The sequence below is a fragment of the Symphalangus syndactylus genome, chromosome 8 (assembly GCF_028878055.3).
Source record: "Symphalangus syndactylus isolate Jambi chromosome 8, NHGRI_mSymSyn1-v2.1_pri, whole genome shotgun sequence".
NCBI classification, from domain to species: Eukaryota; Metazoa; Chordata; class Mammalia; order Primates; family Hylobatidae; genus Symphalangus; species Symphalangus syndactylus.
Window position 1 is genome coordinate 93,217,349 of NC_072430.2, and position 20,263 is coordinate 93,237,611.

Below are 20,263 nucleotides of genomic sequence, written 5' to 3' on the forward strand. Positions count from 1 at the left end.
ATTGGCTACTCCTGATGGTTTTGTGGGAGTATCTCATACTGAACTACTGACATACTAGTTCTCAGTCCAGAGCTATTTTGCCTGGATTTGGCAATGTCAAGAAACATTTTTAACTGTCACAATTGTATGGGGGATGGCAGTTTCAACTGGCATCTAGTGGGTGGATACCAGGAATGCTGCAAAACTTCCTACAATGCATATGGAATTATTTGGCCTAAAATATCGATAGTGTTAACAGTGAGAAACCATGCTGCACATTGTGAGCCTTCTGTACTGTTTGATGGTAATATAATTGCGGGGGTGGGGGGAATGATATTTATGATATTGTGACAGCCATAATTTTAGTCCAGCTAAGCAGCTCCTAGAAGGCTTGAGACATGAGGCAAAACATTCTACCTATGGGCATTCTGTTACATCATGCCCATCATTTCATATACATCATTTCATGCAAAGCTATACATCATTTCATATCTTGAAATCAGCGTAGGCGGGCATTAAAAGAGTTGTTAAACACTTACCATCATGCTATCTCTTTGCTAGGATTAAGAGAGGAACAGATTTCCTACTTGGATATCTGCCAGGGTTGTCTCACTTGATTCCTCCTAAAAATCTACCCCCGCCCTGCTCTCGCTCTTTCACACACACACACAAACACACACACACAACGCGCACACAGTTATACCCAATTCACATTGATTGTCTCAGGCCTAACCAAGATAGGAAATTGACCACATCACAAAGTCAAATAGGGAAAATAAATGAGAAGGGTTGGGGAGTAGATTCTTTGGATCTTAACCAGGATCTCTGGAAGTCTGGTCCCACAACAACTTCTACCTAGACTTAGGACCCAATGTTATCAATTACTTATAGTGTACAAATACACCAATGCAAAATCTTGTTTTTCTGTCATGACCACCCATCCTCCACCCAACTGATATTATTTTCTACCTATTTCTGTCTTTCTAAATCTAGGACAGACATCTGGAGACCTACAGCAGTGTTTAAGCTACCAACACTAGTGAGAAAACTCAATACAACCACAGTGAAGAATGGGGCATAAAATAATCTGAACACAGCCTTGCTGCTCACCTATATGGATATGGCCAAACTCTTGGGGCACTGCTTTGCACCTACATGCCTGCAAATACCATACATAGTGTAGCCCCATTTAAGAAAAAGTACTGACATCACACTATATATGAGGTGAAATGAGTAGAAGGATAATGTAGTAACAAGGATGAAACTAGTGGCAAGAGTTCCTAGGCATATGATCTAAAATATATTTTATCCTCATTTATATATTCAAAGTTGTCTGTTGTTTCCTTATCTTCTAATCTTCCCATTTAAATATGGATAAATATACATTTAAAAGGATAAAAATCTACTGAGAGTTTTAATAGATATCATCAGAGAAAAAATTAAACAGTACAAACAAAATTTTCTAATTGAAACATGGGATAATGGGAGCAATATACAAATGAATACAGTCATTTAATATATGAAAGACATTAGATTTTAGAAGTGATATATATGAAAAAATGTTGTAGGGAGGCCGAGGCGGGCGGATCACATCCTGGCTAACATGGTGAAACTCGTCTCTACTAAAAAATACAAAAAATTAGCTGGGCATGGTGGCAGGCACCCGTAGTCCCAGCTACTCGGGAGGTTGAGGCAGGAGAATGGCATGAACCCGGGAGGCGGAGCTTGCAGTGAGCCGAGATCGTGCCACTGCACTCCAGCCTGGGCAACAGAGCGAGACTCCATCAACAACAACAAAAAAAAAGTTGTAACCCTAACACTTGAGAACAATATGTATTCTGTGCAGATAGGTAATAAAAGAAAACCTTTGGTATATATTACATAATATCCTCATGTTTTATCTCAAAGATATTGAGGTCACTATGTTATTGTAAAGGTATTTCACTTGTCTGGTAATAGGATTGCTGATTATTAAAATTACTCCTTTGCTTCTCTGCAGTGGCTGCTGAGTGAAAAAGGCAGAATGCTACCTGGGAAATAAACTTGTTGTGCAACCACTTGAAAGAAAATTTTATCCTCTAACAACTTTTTCCCGTATCCAGCTTGGTTATTCCTGTGGCAATCACAGATCACATAACTTGGATGTTTTATCTCAACAGTGCATTCTTGGCATTGCTTACTCATGAGTGAAACTCATGATATGTTAATTATGCTTCCTTAAGTTCTACTTTATTTTGATTTGACCTCATAAGGGACAAGGAAATATCATTTGTGTTATCTAATAAGATAATATACAATTATTATTGTATTTTTGTAACATTTAATGGAGGCGAAAGAGGAATAGTGCTCTCAGCTTCTTGCTACATTCAGAGAACACAGTGTAAACTGACTGGCTATACATTCCCCACAAGGAGCCCTCCTGTCAACTTACAGGTCTTCCTTTCGGCCCTCGCTCTCCTCTTGGTCCCTGTGATCCTGGAGGTCCCTAAAACAGAAAATGATGATTATGCATGCAAAAATGTATACTTCCTTATTGAATTTTTAAAAGTTTACTTGATAAAAGAAAATTGGAAAACAGAAATACCACACTTAATTCAGTTCAGTTGAAGACTATAGAGAATAAAGCCATGGGCATATAAAAGTTCTGTACACTTAGAAGGGTTGTTTATGTTATCAGTGACATTTAAAGACCTATGAAGAACTAGTGCACATTATGGCATCATGGAGCATAGTGAGCAAAATAGATTAGCTTGACTAGTAATTGCAAATTATTAAGGATCATATTTGCTGTCTTTTCCCAAGTAAAGCCTTTGCCACTAAACTCTGAGCACAAAAACTTACAATTCTGATTTTGAAAATTACATAAATGTGCAAAATACAAATTATCAATTATTCCAGGGACTGTATGAAATCAAATTGGTACATGATACCCCAAAATGTTCATCACTGTTCAAGTTGCTGATGAAAGCAATGGAAAGGAAAGCCTCTTAGCCTACTACAGTACTGCTTTATGTACACTCAAGCATCTTTTCTTTTTACTTTACTTAGAATATTGCATTACTTCCCTTGTATGTTTCAAACCCACTTAGAAATTTCCAATTCTTAATTACAGTTACTTTTCCCTTAAATAACAAATGACTATTATATTTCAAAAGTGGTGTTATTGTGCTGATATCTTAAAATGGGTTTTTTCCCCCCTGGGAAACGGCTGTTGCCAGGGGGACTTTGTTTCTCTTTAAATGAGGATTTAAACTGAGGAATGAAGATTATATTGTGTATTTACTCAACCCAACATATAGCATCGTTTAAAAGTGAGGGCTTCAGAAGAACCAGAGTGAGTCCATTAAAGCTGACTTAGTATTTTATATAAGTTGATTTGATGTGTTTAACATTTACATGAAGTGTGTGTATATGTTATGAATACTGCTGATAATCCAAACTTGAAAAAATTAGTCTTTTATACTAAGCCATAAATACGCTCTCCTGCTGTATGATTTCTCAAGTTCTACTGCAATACATAATTTAATTTTATTAAGCAGATAAAACTAGCCCACCATTAATCATAGTCAAACAACACACAAGTATGCCCTAATTTCAGTGAACAAAGTCACAGTAAAATTAACAAATGTAACAATAAAGTCTTTTGCCTTTTAAATAACCAATAGCAAGACTAACAATGTTTCTTCAGTTTCAGAATAAAATGATCCCTTATCTACCATTCTTTGCTGCAAAGGAATGTCTAACTTGAAGATGGTTTAAGACAAAATATTTTAAGAGACCAAGTATCATTGTTTAATTCTTTTATCTTCTCATGGATATAATATCTGTAAAGATTTTCAGTATCTCAAGGAATACAAGAGTACCATGAATACTGGGAGAAACTACTTACTGCCGGTCCTGGACGACCACGTATGCCTGTTACCTAAACAATAAACAAGAAAATTTGTAAAGGTAAAGCTTTTGCAGATATTCAGAGAGGTCAATAGTAACAAATAAGAATAACAACAAAAACGACAGTAATTTTTTTAACAAATGGATGTTGTCAATTGATGCCCATTTCCTCCTCTCCTTAAGATTTAAGATATTATCTAGTTTTAACTCTAATATAGGGAGGCAGTGCTGGCATAATGATAAAGAGCACCAACACTGGAGCCAAGAGGCCTGGGTTCAAATCCCGACACCACCCCTTACCAGATGTGTGACTTTGGACTAATTACTTATCCTCTCTGTTCTTAAGAATCTTAAGTGGAAACTTAAATGTAAAATGGTAGTGATGATTATGTAATTACCTCCCTCATAGAGTTATGAAGACAAATAAATAAATATTTCTATTTGTAAAGCACTTAACACCTAAGACATAGTAAGCACACATAAATGCTTTTTAAAATTAAATAACACTATGAATTATTTAATTTTTAAGTAATCTCTGTTAAAAAAATCACAAGCCAATTAAAGGCAAATAAAGAATGTAAACACTGCTAAATAAATCAACATGCATATTCTTTTTGTCTTGACAGACTGATGATAACACCTTTAAAACCTAGGAGAATGAGGCTGAGGTGGGTGGATCACTTGAGGTCAGGAGTTGAAGACCAGCTCGGCCAAACTGGTGAAACCCCGTCTTTACTAAAAATACAAAATTTAGCCAGGCATGGTGGCTCTCGCCTGTAGTCCCAGCTGCTCGGGAGGCTGAGGCACAAGAATCGCTTGAACCTGGGAGGTGGAGGTTGCAGTGAGCTGAGATTATGCCACTGCACTCCAGCCTGGGTGACAGAGCGAGACTCTGTTTCAAAAAAATAAAAATAAAAAAATAATGAAACCTAAGAGAATGATAGTTGAAGAGCTTTAATCCTGTTTAGTAATATACTTCTTGATCCATTTACAAGTTTAAAGAAGTCTTAGGAATTCTTATGCAACATGGAATTTTGATCAGGATCAGGGCATGATGTATTTCCAGAAGTGTGGAACAATAAACTACTATACTAACTAGTACTAATATTAACTATCAGTGTATATCTACATGTAATATATTTAACTTTTTCAAACAATGACTTTCTACCTTTAGTCATGGGACTATAAAAGTCAGGAACACAGAATATCAAATATTGTATTAAATAACTAATCTGTTCTGGTTTGCTTGTGTTATACTAAAAACTTGTTTTTAAAATAACTAATTTATTTTTGAAAGTATGTATATAAGCAATAATATACAATTATACTATAAGCTAAGTTTATTTAAGGTACAAGGAAACAATGATTATACATATACTTACAACAGGCACTAATCCTGGTTCTCCCTTTTGTCCCTATGATATTAAAAACAATTTAAAAGTTCAATTAGCACAATATAATGGCTTGCTGGGCAAAAACATGTGACCCTAGAATATGCCATGTAAACACGGGGAATTTCTATGTAAGAAATGCAAAAAACTGCAAAAAGAAAGTTAACAATTTTTAGGATAGTCAGATATTATTCATTAAAATATTACCGCTCACCTGAAAGACATAAAAAAAATCCAATGTGTGAAATATGTGAAGCTATTTTGCTTCAGTTTTTACATAGATCAAATCCAGAGTTGACTAGAGCACAAAATACTTGCAACAAAAAGATGTAAAGACAAAGCACTAGAGGAAAAACCACTGAAAGACTGAAAACACAAAAAGAGCCAGAAATTGTAATACGTAAAAATTAATATAAATTAGTATATACAAGTTTTCACACTTGTATCATATGACACATAGTTTTCAGGATCTAATCAGATGCCATTCCTGAACTACTAGCACCCTTTTTTAGTACTCATGGAAGGGCATTAAAAATGAGTGCATGTGCTCATCTTTAATAAAAAGAAAGAAAAAATAATAATTCCACTCAGATAATTCTCAATACCTGAAGAAAATCTAGGAAAAAAAATCAATTGACTAAGAAAATCAAAAACAACATTAAGAAACTATCATGTAAGTAAATAGGGTCAGGTCAGTATAGTTGCTTTTATAATAGATATAGCAAATGTAATAGATGTAGATAGAATTTATTTTGATCCTTAGAACTTTTCTCAGAAATTGAATCCTCATTGCATGATATCAGGTACATAGATTAAATAATATTGGACGAATTGTAGCTTTATATATTTCTACTTAATCATTTACTAATTTGTATTCTTCATTTCAAAATTTGTCTTCCAACAGATTTTGGTCTCCTCAAAGTCATGGTTGTGTCTTAGTCTACTTTACATGCTCAGCATAGCACATGAAAGCATGCAATGAATTTTTAAAATGTATTACTTTCCATTAATATATTAAGAAATAATGCTTTTTACTGGGCAATTGTGTAGGATGAATATGAATTTAACAACTATCTCTAAAATGTAGAAAAAAAGAAGAATGAGTTCTAGTTTATTTCTCCTTTCATATATATTATCCTTTAATCTGATTATAAAAATAATATGTGTTCATAGTAGGAAATTTTTAAAATAGAAGAAATACAAAAAAAAAAACCCTAAATATCCTAGTCAACACCCCAGAGATAACCACTGTTAATGTTCTGGCGTTCTTAGTTTTCCACCATCTACATGCACTTTGAGTATCTAATCAATGCCTCATTATCTTACTCTTAAATTTCGTTTTCATTTTTAAGTTTAAGAATGACATTAAGATGAATATCTTTGTTTATAAATGTGTGCATGGTATCTCTGATTAATACCTTATGATATGTTTTTAGAAGTTAAATTTGTGGACTAAAGACATTTTAAGTTTTTTAACCCATATCACCAAATTGTACTACTAAAGATACAATCTACTCATATGCTTCCAATACTATCCTGACAAAACTTCATGAAGTGAAAGGATGGACTTAAGGGCAGAACTAATAATAACTCAGTCACACTTGTCAATTCTAATGTTGAAGCAGCAAATACTCTGGAAGTCAGGAATAAACTGAGAATCCAAAAGAATGAAAAGGCTCTCCAGAAGCAGGAGGCAGTTCTATAGGGTAAGATCAAGATAGAAACACTAGGGACTAACAGCCAACCTACACAAAGCCTAGGACAAGAAAGAATCAACATATATGGGCTTCAAAGTAAAACAGGCTTATTTCTGCATGTTCACATCCACTAACTTCTACAGTCTGTTTTAAAAAATAGAAAAATAATAAAATTTAACCGTGTAAGAGCTATAATAAAAGATATTTTTCAAAATGCTGAAAGAATTTGAATTGTTTAGAAAGGGTACATGAATTTGTGTGCAATAAACAAAGGACTTTATGATGCTGAAACAACGCTCCTTCTAGAACAAGACTAGAAGAACAAATAAAAAGAGAGGACAAATTATTTCAGTCAGAATGAGAAAAATGGAATAGCCTGCTAAGAATAGTTGTGAAATTTCCATCCTAAGAGACCTACAAGCAAAATGCACTTTATACTTGCTTTGTATGTAGGAGAATAGAATTCTCTGATACCTGTCTTACCTAAATTGTAGGCTTTTTGATATATGACTGTTTTGTTGCTGCACAATATTTAAAAGGGATTAAGTGTTCAATTATAGGTTTCTGATAATAAATTCCCTAATGATTCTATAGATTTCTTATTTTGGATATAAGCCACAAATGTAAATATTTGTTTCTACTGTTTGTATTAACACGGGCTTTGAATGAGTTAATTTGTATGGAACAATGGTTTGTCTAAAGTTTTACTAAATTTAATTTTCATATCCACTGAGAAACATAAAGTTCATGTACTCAGATCCAGATATGCATTACAATTACTTATCATTTAATACCATGTGGACATACTTTGTAGAATGTCATTACCATGGAAGCAGTTACAGTGTTTTTCTCACATTTGCATCATCTATACCATTTGCCTCACAGCCATATAAAAAAGGTTCAGTAATTATGTTGGAGTTAAGATGAATTAACGAATGAATCAATCAATCAATGAGTTGTAAATAAATATCAAAATGGATATAAACCAAGAACAAATTGCATTTTTATAACATTGCTTTGCTCTTGTGTTTCTGATGATACCTGATGACAAATGAAAACAAGTCATGAAGATAGTGGCTGCTACATTGGCAGCTGCTTTGAGTATATTCTTCACCCAGCTCTCCCACACTACCTTTGGAGAAAGGCAGCAAATGACACAGCCTACCAGTTATCTCTCTAAGTCGGGTAACTGCTAACTGAATTAAACTGATTATTTCATGGCAGTACTCATTGTTAGGATTTTTTGTTGTTTCATAGATTGATCTGTCTCTCTATCTGTCTACCCATGCATCCATGCATCCATCCATCTATCTTTCACCTATGTGTCAAGTTTGTTCAAGGCCTATACCAATCTGCTAAGTTTCAATTTATTTTCGTTTTCACAATAAATTAAATGTGAGACAGCATTTGCAGCCCTTCTCCTTTGACATATATTCATATCTAATTTATTCCAAATGAGACAAATTTATGATATTTCCCTCTGAATCAAAATGTGTAAAACTGGCCAGGATCTCCCCTTGATAGCATCACTCTTATTTATCATGAAGGTGTAGCATTGCTTTATCTGTTATCTGATAAGTCATTTTATTGAAGTTCCACTGTGTGCAAAAGTAAAGAAAATTTATGGAAATTGGGACCAGTGACAGTTTCCACTCCCTTGATCCCTGTGCTCATCTCATTTGGATACAATTGAAGCAAATGCCATAATTTTCAAGATAACCAAAAAACAGAGAGCACTCTCAGGCAAAAAGAACTATCTTCGCTTCATAGGATTACCTTATTGACGGCAAGTGACCAAGCTGACCAGCTATACTCGGGTAATGGATGCAGCCTACCCTGTTTTCAAGTGTAAAGCTTGTGTCCAGAATTAGATTTTAAGCTCTCTGAAGGTGAAGGAGGGGAGAGGAATGGAAGAAATATCTATTTGGTAAAATGTTCAATTAATTCTGGATCTTTACTTCCCAACCAATGAGAGAGGGGCTACAGGCCCATTGAAGTCAAATTGACATTCTTCATTCCTTCCTTCCTTCCCTCACTTTCTTCCTTCCTCCTTCCCTTCCTCCTATCTTTTCTTTCTTCCATCAAATGTGTATCGTACTTCTAATATGTGCAAAGTATGTATTATGCAATGATAAATGCAAAGAATAAAAGGTTAATAAGACATTGTCAATCCCTAAAGATGTCACAACTTTCTGGCAGAAACAGATATACAAAGAGAAATTAACCATAAAGTGAATGGTTAGAGGCATCTGTCCTTTGGAAACACAGTAGCTGAACTGTGCTCATATACTTGTCACAATGTATTTGTATGGTACTTTGTACTTTTCAAAAGCTTTCAAACGTTCCAGAGCACAGTTCTGTGTGGATAACACTGGACATAGCTCTGCTTATGAAAAAGAAACTATGCAAAGTAACACTTACCTTTCTTCCTCTACCTGTAAAAAGAAAAGAGTAAATGTGTTATTTTATGAAGAAACAATTATTGAGAATCTGCTAAATATTTACTTTCAATAATAGATTTCTTCTGGAGTCAGAATTACAGTGATAGTGATAACACTATCAGCAGTAAGCAGAATTCAAAAGGTTTTGGATCAATACTTCCATAAAAGGCAAAAAAATCCATCTTTTTGGAAAATTCTAACATGATATTAATATTCTTCACATTTATATGACATTTAAAGTTCATTAAATTATTAAATTAGCTATTAAAGCTATAATGAATTATCTTTCATCAATATTCTCTATTTTTGCTTTTTATAATTTATGAGCAAGGCTGTTCATTCATATGGTTCAAAAGCAAAAATGTATTAAAAGTGTACAATTATACACTAAAAAATGTCATTCCATCTGGTCCTATTTTCACTATTTCCACTTTACCCCCACCCCCACAGGAGGCCACTATTATTGGTTTCTTGTATGTTGTTCTCAAGTTTAGTTTGGCATATTTAAGAAAATTATTATAGACTCATTTTTCTACTTTTTCCATACTGTTCTTCACTTGTCTGTATATCACATAGATCATTAAATCTTACAGATCTTTACTCATCAGTATATAGTTTCTTTATTGTTTTTCTTAATTTTTTTATAAGATTCCACTGTATTAATCTAACGCAATCTATTTAACTAATTTTGACCTTTACCCATTAGGGACATTTGGATTGTTTCTAATCTTTCGTTATCGCTAGGATGTACTTTATCATCTAACCAGGACAATTTTAAGAATGAAAGTGAAAGTTATTGTTTATTATGCCAAGAAAATTGATGTAATTTGGGGTTTTCCTGGGCAACCTAGAATGCAGGTCATGCTGGCTATTAAAAATAATATTGTAATGAGTAATTGTTACATATATGCTACATGCAAGTATATTTGTATGATAAATTCCCCAATATCCTTTTAGAGTTGAAAGGTATAGGCATTGGTAACTTGATAGATATTACCAATATCCTTTCACAGAAATTATACCATTTTACACTCCACAAATAATGGACACATTTCCCCACAGGCAATATGCAGTGATACCCAGTATGCTATCAAACATTTTAATTTTGGCCAATCTGATAGGTAAAACATGATAGCTCAGTATAGTTTTCATTCACATTTATTTTATTATGAGAAAATTTGACAGTTTTGTCATATATTGAAAAATCATTTGTATTTCCTTGTTTGAATGATAAGCAAATTTCCCTTGCCTATATTTTTATTAGGTTATTGATATTTTAATTATTTATATCTAGTATTTCTTTATATGTAAAGAATATTAATTCTTTGTGAATTGAGTTGCAAACATTTCTACTTTGCTCATTTTTTGTGTCATACAAATGTTCATTATTTTTGTACATTTTTATGCCCTCTGGGCTTTGAGTCAGAATTCATAAAGTCATATATTGTAAAAGACTATAAAGAAATTATCCTATGTTGTCTTTGAAATCATTATGATTTAATTTTTCTCATTTAAATCATTGCTTTATTTAGAATTTGTGCTAGTGTAGAATATATTTTTATTATTCAACTTCATTTTTTTCCAGATGATTGCCTAGCCATTCCAACAAGGTTTATGAAACAATTCTTCTTTTTTCCACTGCTAAGATGCCATCTTTATTGTATTCAATCTGACCATGTATATTTGGATCTACTTCAAGATTTTATTTTATTCATGTATCTACATCACATTTTTTAAACTAATGAATCCTTTTAAAAATCTTGTAGGGGTAGTCATCCTTAATTGCTCTTATTCTTAAGGATTTGCCTGATTATTCTTTCTTGTTTAGTCTATGAAAACTTTAATTTACAATATGTTGAATTCTCAAAGAAAGTGTGCTGTGTTTATATTGGGATCAAGTTAAAATCACTAATTAACTTATGGAGAATTTAGGTGAGTGTAATGTTTAGTCGTTCTAACCAAGAACATAATAGGACATTCAGTTTTTTAAATACTTAGTTTGAATTAGCAGTATTTAAAAATTTTCATCAGATCTCATACATTTTGTGTTGTTTATCCTTAAGCATCTGTTGCTATTACAAATAAGTAATTTTTATTCCTGTTATTTCTTCTATGATGTAATTGTTTATACATAGTAAATCTATTAATTTCTGCTTGTTAATTTTGCACTCTCATGTCTTACTAAATTCTTTTATTTTTTGTAGTTTTTTTTTTACTCAATTTAATAGGCTTGTAAGCATACAATTGTATTTTCTGCAAATGGATAGTTTTTGCTCCTCTTTTTAGATTTTTGAAACCTCTGATTTCTTTTTTTAATGTCAAATTATTTATTCAGGCACATTCAGTACTGTTAAATGGTAATGGTGATAATGGATACTCATTCTATCTTTGTGTTTAGTAGGGATGCTTTTAGTATTAAGCATAATGAAACTTTTAAGTTGAGATGTAAATACTGTATTATGTTAACATCATTTATTACCAAGTTAGTAACTATCTATCAAAAGTATTTACTGATCATTGTCAAATACTTTTAGTTTAATTATGAAAGAATTCTTATACTTTCTCTTCATAGATCTGTTAAGGTAATCATTTTTATTAATAGCTTCCTTAATAGTCAATTATTTTGCACTTGTGGAATAATCTCCACTTTTTCATGACTAATTATTCTTAATATGCTAATAGACTTAATATTTTATTTAGAATTGTAAAAAAGTTTATAAGATCCGTTCATAGTTTTTTGTGTGTGTCATTGTTACTACTTTTGCTGTAAATAATATACTTCCTTCATAGCAAAACTTTGAAAGTTTGCTGTCTCTTTCAATGTTCAAGAAGAGGATTTAAAAGCATTAAAACCATCTGATTTCTTTTTAAGATCTTTTAGTTGTTTGACACAACTGTGAAAACACCTGGACTTGCTGCTTTGGGAATCTAGCTGCTTTACAAATTTCTCTGTTTCTTCTAAGAAAATTCATGTTCTAAGATTTTCTCTTTCTACCAGGGCTAGACTTAGTAAATTACATTGTCTTAGAAAATTATTCATTTCATATTGGTTTTCAAATTTATGAAGATACAGTTGAATAAAGGGACCTCTTAATGATTCTTTCATGTTGTTTTACTTTCGTTAGGTAATTTTATCATTTTTTGCTTTAGGTTAGATCTTTTGGCTGGGTTTTTATAGGACCATGTTTTGGATTTACATATTATTTCTACTATATTTCAGTTTTCTCACTTTTCAACTGCTGTTTTTGTCTTTACAATTTTTTTCTTCCACTTACTTTCAGTTTATTTTGTTGATTCTTTTTAACTTTTTGAGAAAGATGCTAAATGCACATACTTTTATTCTTTCTTTTTATTTATATAAGCATAGAGGTATGATTTTTCATTAAAATTTTAAAAATAAAATGTTTCACTGTGTTTTCAAGTATCTTTGGTGTGTTAGAACTTCTTATGTTTAAAAAGATTTATATATTAGTTCTATCAATTATATTCCATATTCTGTTAAATTATGTTAACATTCTTTTACATTACTCATAGATCTATATTTGTTTAGACAGTTTCTATTAGTTCCACTAAAATGAGAAATGATAAAATTGACAGTGTTTCTTTTTCCTTACATGCCCCTCAGGTTTTCTTCTAGCATTCAATTTTAACAAGGAAATGTTCTTTTTAGCACTTATTTTTGTAGTGTTAAATGTGCCACTACTTTGTTCATGTGATTTGTCAGGTTTGAATGATATTATCTGACTTTTACCTTTAAAGATGAGGAATTACCAAACTCACTCTAGTTCATACTTTCTTTTGCCTCTCCCCCTTTCATTATATGTTTTATAATTATTTCTGCATTGTCAGAAACTATAATATTTACAATCCCATCTGTCACCCTAACTTACACATTTGTTTTAGCCTTTTTCTACAGTTAAATATAATAAATGCTCACATAAGTTCTTTGACAGTTTCCTCAATTAACTCTTGGTTGCCTTGCATTTAGCCAATGGTAGCTTCCCTGAGAAATTTATAGAAACAATAACCCCAGAGAAATGTTTTCCCTGTAGCTTTTATATTTGAAGGAGAGAATGGATTTATATTTAATTAACCATATTCTCTCCTTAAGAAATATGTATATATTGCTCCACTGTCTTCTGACACTAGATACTGTGGAGAAATTTGTGACCAGTCTTAATAAATTTCCCTTGAGAAATAATCTGTTCTTATTCTTTGACATTCTAAAGAAGTATTGATTTAAATTTAAAGTTTAATGACTTTATTAAGTTACACATGTCTCTGTTAACTCTTTTAGGTCAATTTTTCAGACATGTGGTTGCCATTTCAATATTGACATTAAAGTTTCATTTTACTTCATAAAATTTTTCTTGTATTATATTGTTATTTGTTCTACTCAATTATATTAATTTTTTCTTTGGGTGCCCATATTCAGGGTTATCCCTTACTTGCCTTCTACATCTATTATTTTTTAACTCTTTAAAAATTGTAATTCATTATTTTCCTATTCTCATGGCCCTTGCTTTATTTTGTGTAATATCAACTCTCCTTATGATCCCTCCTATTTCATCTTCATTTCTTTGTGATGATTTGATTTTCCTTCTATTTCTTTTCTGACCATTACTTTTTTCTGCTTCATAGCCTTCTTTCTTAAAGAGAATTACTTTATTAAGTTTTTTCTGTTTTTTTTTTTTGGTTCACGATAAAATGATAGGTCAGAATTTTCACATGGTCTATAGCAATATATTTTCTGGTGTGTTCTTTATCTCGTAAATTTAGCTGAACTCAACCACTTTTTATCTTATGGCATCTGTGTATAATGCGATTGCCAGCTCCTAGACCAACTATTTGAAGGAGACTGTACATTTTGGTGTGTTTTCTGATATTTGCCACCGTTGTTCCCATTTGCTATTCACTTATCCCCACCGATTTAATTTTACTTTATTCCTGGGCTTCTTTGATAATTGTATTTGCTTTTGGTAGCTCTTATATTCTTGGTTTTAATTCTTTCTTTTATATATTTCTTATTACATTACTGAAAAGTGAGTGTAAGTATTTATCCAAGACACATTGTTTCTGTTCAAGAAGCAGAGAAAAGGTAAGTTGCTATCTATTTCCATGTACATACTGTTGAAACCTTTATTGTATTTGCTGTTATTTGCAATGAAATTTTGAAAAAAAAAATAAAGCCTTCACATTGTCTTGACAATGATGAATTAGAAGTCTCATGACTACTAACACAAATAACCTGAAGGTTTAATATTGCTCTTACCTTGTTTATTGAAACGTACAAATATAAACATGTTTCCCTAACATGTATCTTTAAAATATGTACTCATACTGAAATACATAATATCTGTTAAACACAGAAACTTTTTCTTCAAAGAAGTTTTAAAAGTTTTACTTTATATTATATTTTCTCCTGGAAATCTATTTCATTCTTTACCTAGCCAACATGAAAAACATTCTGCATTTAAGAGCCAGTGTAATACAGTGCTGTGGCACTAAATTACATTAGGAATATGTATTCCATTCACTAGGACAAAGTTGGCATCATTGTAGATAAATGTGTTTTCTAGATCTTCTCTCAGGCATTAATGGACTTAAAGGGAAACTGAAAAATAACTTGGAGGCACTCATCATGCATCTGGTAACAAATGACCATCTTAAGTGATTCAAGAAATTCTCAGATTAGACATAACCACCAAAATTCAGCCCAAATGCTTCAGATATTTAAGAAGACAGGAAATTACTGTCTGCCTCTATCTAACTTTAGATAAAGTGAGTAAGCGAAATCATTAATCATTAACCCCAAAAGCCACCGAAAAAGCTGCTTCATTATTCTCTTGAGTTGCTGAACGCTGAAAGTGAAAAACACTGCAACTATAAAGGTGAGTAACTGGATCAATTATGAGTTGGCCCTAAACATTCTTACCAAAATTTGTATTGCCACCTCCAGGTGTTTGTGAACAGACAGGACAGCATTCCCCAGGGGGCGTTACAGGGTCGGCACAGTCCAGCACATCCTGGCATTCTATCTTGTCACAGAGAATGGCTCCATTGTCACAGACACAGATCTGACAAGGGGCAGGTTTCCAAATGTCCCTGTTTAAGTACATCTGGCCATTCTGAGTGCAGGCTATTTCTTCACCATATCCTTCTAAAATAAGAAGAAAAGAAAGAAGAGGTTAGTAATCTGAAATTATGGAATTGAGAAAATAAAAGGTGAGCCATCTTGTGGATTCTAAAAAATTCTGGACTAAGAAGTAACCTTCCAAGGAGCCAAACACAGATGAACTGATTTCATTTCATAACAAAATAATATGTAATTCACCATGAAATAATGATAATGCATCCTTGCATGATAGGGGAGGAAATAAAAGTGATACAATGGAGGCATATTTTTTAACCAGATAATGCTTCCTTCAAGATTTTATTATGGAAGGTATGAATGATGAAACATGAGAATATCAATAAAGAGGGACAAAAGAGAACCATCTGAAAATGGGGAGAAAATGAATAGTTCAAAGGAGAATATATAATTTAAATGTTTGGTGAACCCTATTATGACTTGCAACTCACTGGAAACTTTAGTAAATTCCACAACAGGAGACAGTAGGTTTTCATGTACCATAGAAAAAAATTTCAAAAAAGAAAAAGGTATATGTTTTTATTAAAATTATTTTTAAATGTACAGTAAAAAAGTATAACCATGTCCCATTTCATGGAGTAGAATTCCATTTTATATCCTAAATTGATGGTGTTTACTCAACTGTGGCAGAAATACAAAACTTACGCAGATAATGAGTTAATTATGTTTGCATCGAAATTAATTAAGGAAAACCATAGCCAAAATAATACAGTGAGTTAATATATATTTGTCTAGTGCTTTTCTACATTTACATTACAATTTAAGAAAGTTTGGGAAAATACACACACATATATATGTGTGTGTGTGTACACATATTGCACAAGAGCAGTTCTATTATACATTTACTAACAAGTAAACACATATATTACATCATTAACTTTGTGATTTTATAAGAAATACTATAGAATTTTAAAACATAATGTGGATCAAATCATCCTTGCTTAAATACATCAAGAACTTCCCAACTACTTAAATTTAAAACTTCCTTATAAAGGCTAAAGACCTTCTTTCCCATTTCTTGCACAACTTGACCACTTTTGCCCAGCACTACCTCTCCTTCCTTCATCCCAGGCCCACATGGCTATCTATCATTACTGACTTCAATGTCATCTCCCCGCGAAATTCTTTTCTGACTACCCTGCAAAAATTAGACTTCCTTTACCCAATTGATATTTTTCAGAGACCTTTTCAAAGAAGTCATTCACTCAGCCATTCATTCATTTATTCATTCATTCATTGTGTATTATATGCTAGGTAATTGAAGAGATACTAAAATGTGAACCAATAGGCAAAAATCACTGCCCTCAGGAAATTTATTAGAATGAGTATTACTTTTTTATTTTTGTTTATCTCCCTCACTAGAGAAAAACTAGATGAAGGTAAGGACTAGGCATCTTGTTCATCACTGTATTTCTTTTCTTTTTTTTTTTTTCTTTTTTAAAATGGAGTTTTGTTCTTGTCGCCCAGGCTGGAGTCCAATGGCGCGATCTCAGCTCATTGCAACCTCCGCTTCCTGGGTTCAAGCAATTCTCCTGCCTCAGCCTTCCAAGTAGCTGGGATTACTGGTGCCCGCCACCATACCCAGTGAATTTTTGTATTAGTGGAGACGGGGTTTTGCTATGTTTGCCAGGCTGGTCTCCTGACCTCAAGTGATCCACCCGCCTCAGCCTCCCAAAGTGCTGGGATTACAGGCGTGAACCAGTGTGCCCGGCCTCATCATTGTATTTCTAAAGCTTGATGCTATACCTTTCATAGAACAGCCATTTAATAAATACTTGTCTACTGGATGGATATAATGAATGAATCTAAACTATGATAAACTAGTTTAATTGCGCAGCATGAACTTTGTACTTCATAAAAAGATGTTTTAATGTAGTTGTAATCAGTTTATGAAAGATATTATCATGTGGCATATAAATATATTCAAATGATAATGCAAAGTTACATGTGAAAATTATTTTAGTTTACAATACAGATATTAATACAAAAATCTGCGTTATATAATTTTTATTTGTCAATTATACCTTAATAAAGCTGGAATAAAAACATTTTTCTCACTGTCCTGTGGAATACTTTGCTTTATATATTTAGTCTTTCACCACAGATATTTGGCAAATGGAAAATTGCTTTCAGAGAGTAACACTACTGCATCCTAATGGTTTGTGTGCTGTTTTATAAGATGAGGACTAAGTTTCTAATCTGTTTTATCTTCATTAAAAGACTTGTATCACATAATACATATCTAATCAACAAAACAGTATTAGCTCTATGTCCATAGTGCTATTATAGTCATTTAAAACCAAGGGGAAAATAGAAATTATGTTTTAATATGCTTTTCTGGAAGATTATTTTGAAAAAATGAGAAATGTATTTATCAAATAAACAGTGTGACTTTTAGATGAAATATCACTTTAACACAGTGTAATTCCATGAAGAACATTTCCAAAGACACAATCTGTATAAAAATGGGCTTATGTCCATAGTTCACTGAACAATTCCATTAAGTGGATAACTTAAGAGTAACTTTGCTCATTAAGTTTTATGATTGAGAAGGAAATATCCACTTACAAATGTTAAATGCTATTACCTGAAAATGAGATACTACTTCAATTAGCTTGTTTCTCTCATTACACACTCTTGGGTGGGGGTGCTGGGAGTTAAGTGCATATGTGCCTAGTACTAATTGTGCAAAATATTGAAAGCACATGTGGCTCAGTGTAGTGGCTCACACCTACAATCCCAGCACGTTGGGAGGCCAAGGTGGGAGGATTGCTTGAGGCCAAGAGTTCAAGACCAGCCTGGGCAATATAGTGAGATACTATCTCTGCAAAAATTTAAAAGTTAGCCAGGCATAGTGGCACGTGCCTGTAGCTCCAGCTACTCTGAAGGTGAGGTAGGAGGATGATTTTAGCTCAGGAGTTCTAGGCTGCAGTGAGCTATGGGCACGCTATGCTACTGCACTCCAGCTTGAGCAACAGAGTGAGACCCTGACTCACAAAAAGAAAAGACAAGAAGGAAGCATATGTGTTCCTTTCTGTCCTCAAAACATATTATTGTGGAGTATTATATATATTATATATGTTACACATATAACAATACATGTATGTTTTATATATATAACATTGTGGAGTGCTATATTTGTTATATAATAAATGAATATAGTAAATTTATTATATAATTTTAATTATATATGTTTGTTTATTGTATAAATCTTGAAGGAGCCATAGAAAACAGGATAAGTTATCCCCTGAAGATTTATAAAATGAATTATTATAACAAAATACGTTATTATTGGATAGATATTATATATGAGGATATATATTGCTGAAGGAATAATTAGATATTTGGAAGCAGAGAATATAAAAAACAAAAACAAGATGACACGTAATAATGTCAATTAAATATTAAAATATGTGAGGGACTCTTCAAGGAGTAGCTTATCTTGTTCCTTGTGGCTCCTTTAGGGTTGGAATAAAAAGACACATTGTCTCAGTCTTGTGTTAACACCTAGAAGAGCAGTTTCTTTCTGAAAGTTTAAGACAACACAACTTCAACTCAAGGGGCAAAGAAGTGGGCCACTGAATTATTTTCTTTAAATGATAATGTTAAAGGTTAGTTTTATACTCTGAGTCATCATGGGTTCCTTTCTCCTGAGAATTTATAATTAAATTTAAGATGATGTGGAAAGTTGGTTGGAATGCTTTTAAATAGCAAGGAGATGAAAAACCACATTCACTGTTAAACTTTGTCTTCTCTTCACTCAGACAAGAATCCATACACATCACAGAGGGCTCAAAAACTCAGTGAACTCTCATTGTTCATGTCTGAATGAAAGACATGTACAAAGAAACAGTGGGTAGAAAATACAGGGTGTCTTGCAGTTTTCGCGGATCTACATGGTAGTTGTACACCATATGATTAAGTTGTCCCTTCTGTTTTCTACACAGACATTTACTTAAACACAAAGAAAAGTAAAATAGAAAGCAAAATTGCAGCCAATTTGTTGAAAAATATTGCAGTAAAGTTGTCATAATAGAATTATTTTATAAATGACAATACAGTATAAAATAACAAAAATTTTCAAATGACATTCTGAGAAATTCAATTCTGTCCTCCTGATTTCTCTATCCAAATCATAAAATTAACCCAAGCTGACGTCCAAAGCTTAGATTCAAGGGCCAGGAATAAAAAAGAAAATAAAAATAAAAAAATGTTTCTTAAAATACCTGGATACTGGGGCCGGTCAGGGGTAGGGTGGGGTTGGAGGAGGGAGAGCATTAGTAAAAATTAGAAAAAAATAGCTAATGCATGCTGGGCTTAATACCTAGGTGATGGGTTCATAGGTGCAGCAAACCACAATGGCACACATTTACCTATGTAACAAACCTGCACATCCTGCACATAAACCCTGGAACTTAAAATAAAAATAAAATTTAAATTTAAAAATTGGATAAACAAATATTTTTACATAATCTAAAAAAGAACGCCAAAACTATAATTTTGTATTACTTGTAGTTTTTGCTGTTTAACTTTCCTAAAATTGATTAGGACTGGTAGAAATCTGATAATATCATCACTGTTTTGTAATTTTCATGGTGTTTTAACTTCCAAAATTTTTATCTCCCAACCTACAAGATTCTTTTACCCTCACCAAATGTTCTCTTCTCATAAATCTCAAGTGCTTTTAAATTTAGTTGTAAGAATTCAGTTCTT

The 20,263-nt window shown here is 32.6% G+C and overlaps 1 protein-coding gene across 1 annotated transcript in view; it reads right to left on the minus strand.

The window, feature by feature from the left end:
• The window catches only part of COL5A2 (collagen type V alpha 2 chain), a 387,742-nt gene that overhangs the window by 62,524 nt on the left and 304,955 nt on the right, over nucleotides 1–20,263 (minus strand). Inside the window, exons 11-15 of the mRNA XM_055289974.2 lie at nucleotides 15,335–15,559; nucleotides 9,380–9,393; nucleotides 5,253–5,285; nucleotides 3,869–3,901; nucleotides 2,411–2,464 (exon numbers count right to left, since the gene is read on the minus strand). Coding sequence (XP_055145949.1) covers nucleotides 2,411–2,464; nucleotides 3,869–3,901; nucleotides 5,253–5,285; nucleotides 9,380–9,393; nucleotides 15,335–15,559 — 359 coding nt within the window. The remainder of the gene's footprint in view (nucleotides 1–2,410; nucleotides 2,465–3,868; nucleotides 3,902–5,252; nucleotides 5,286–9,379; nucleotides 9,394–15,334; nucleotides 15,560–20,263) is intronic.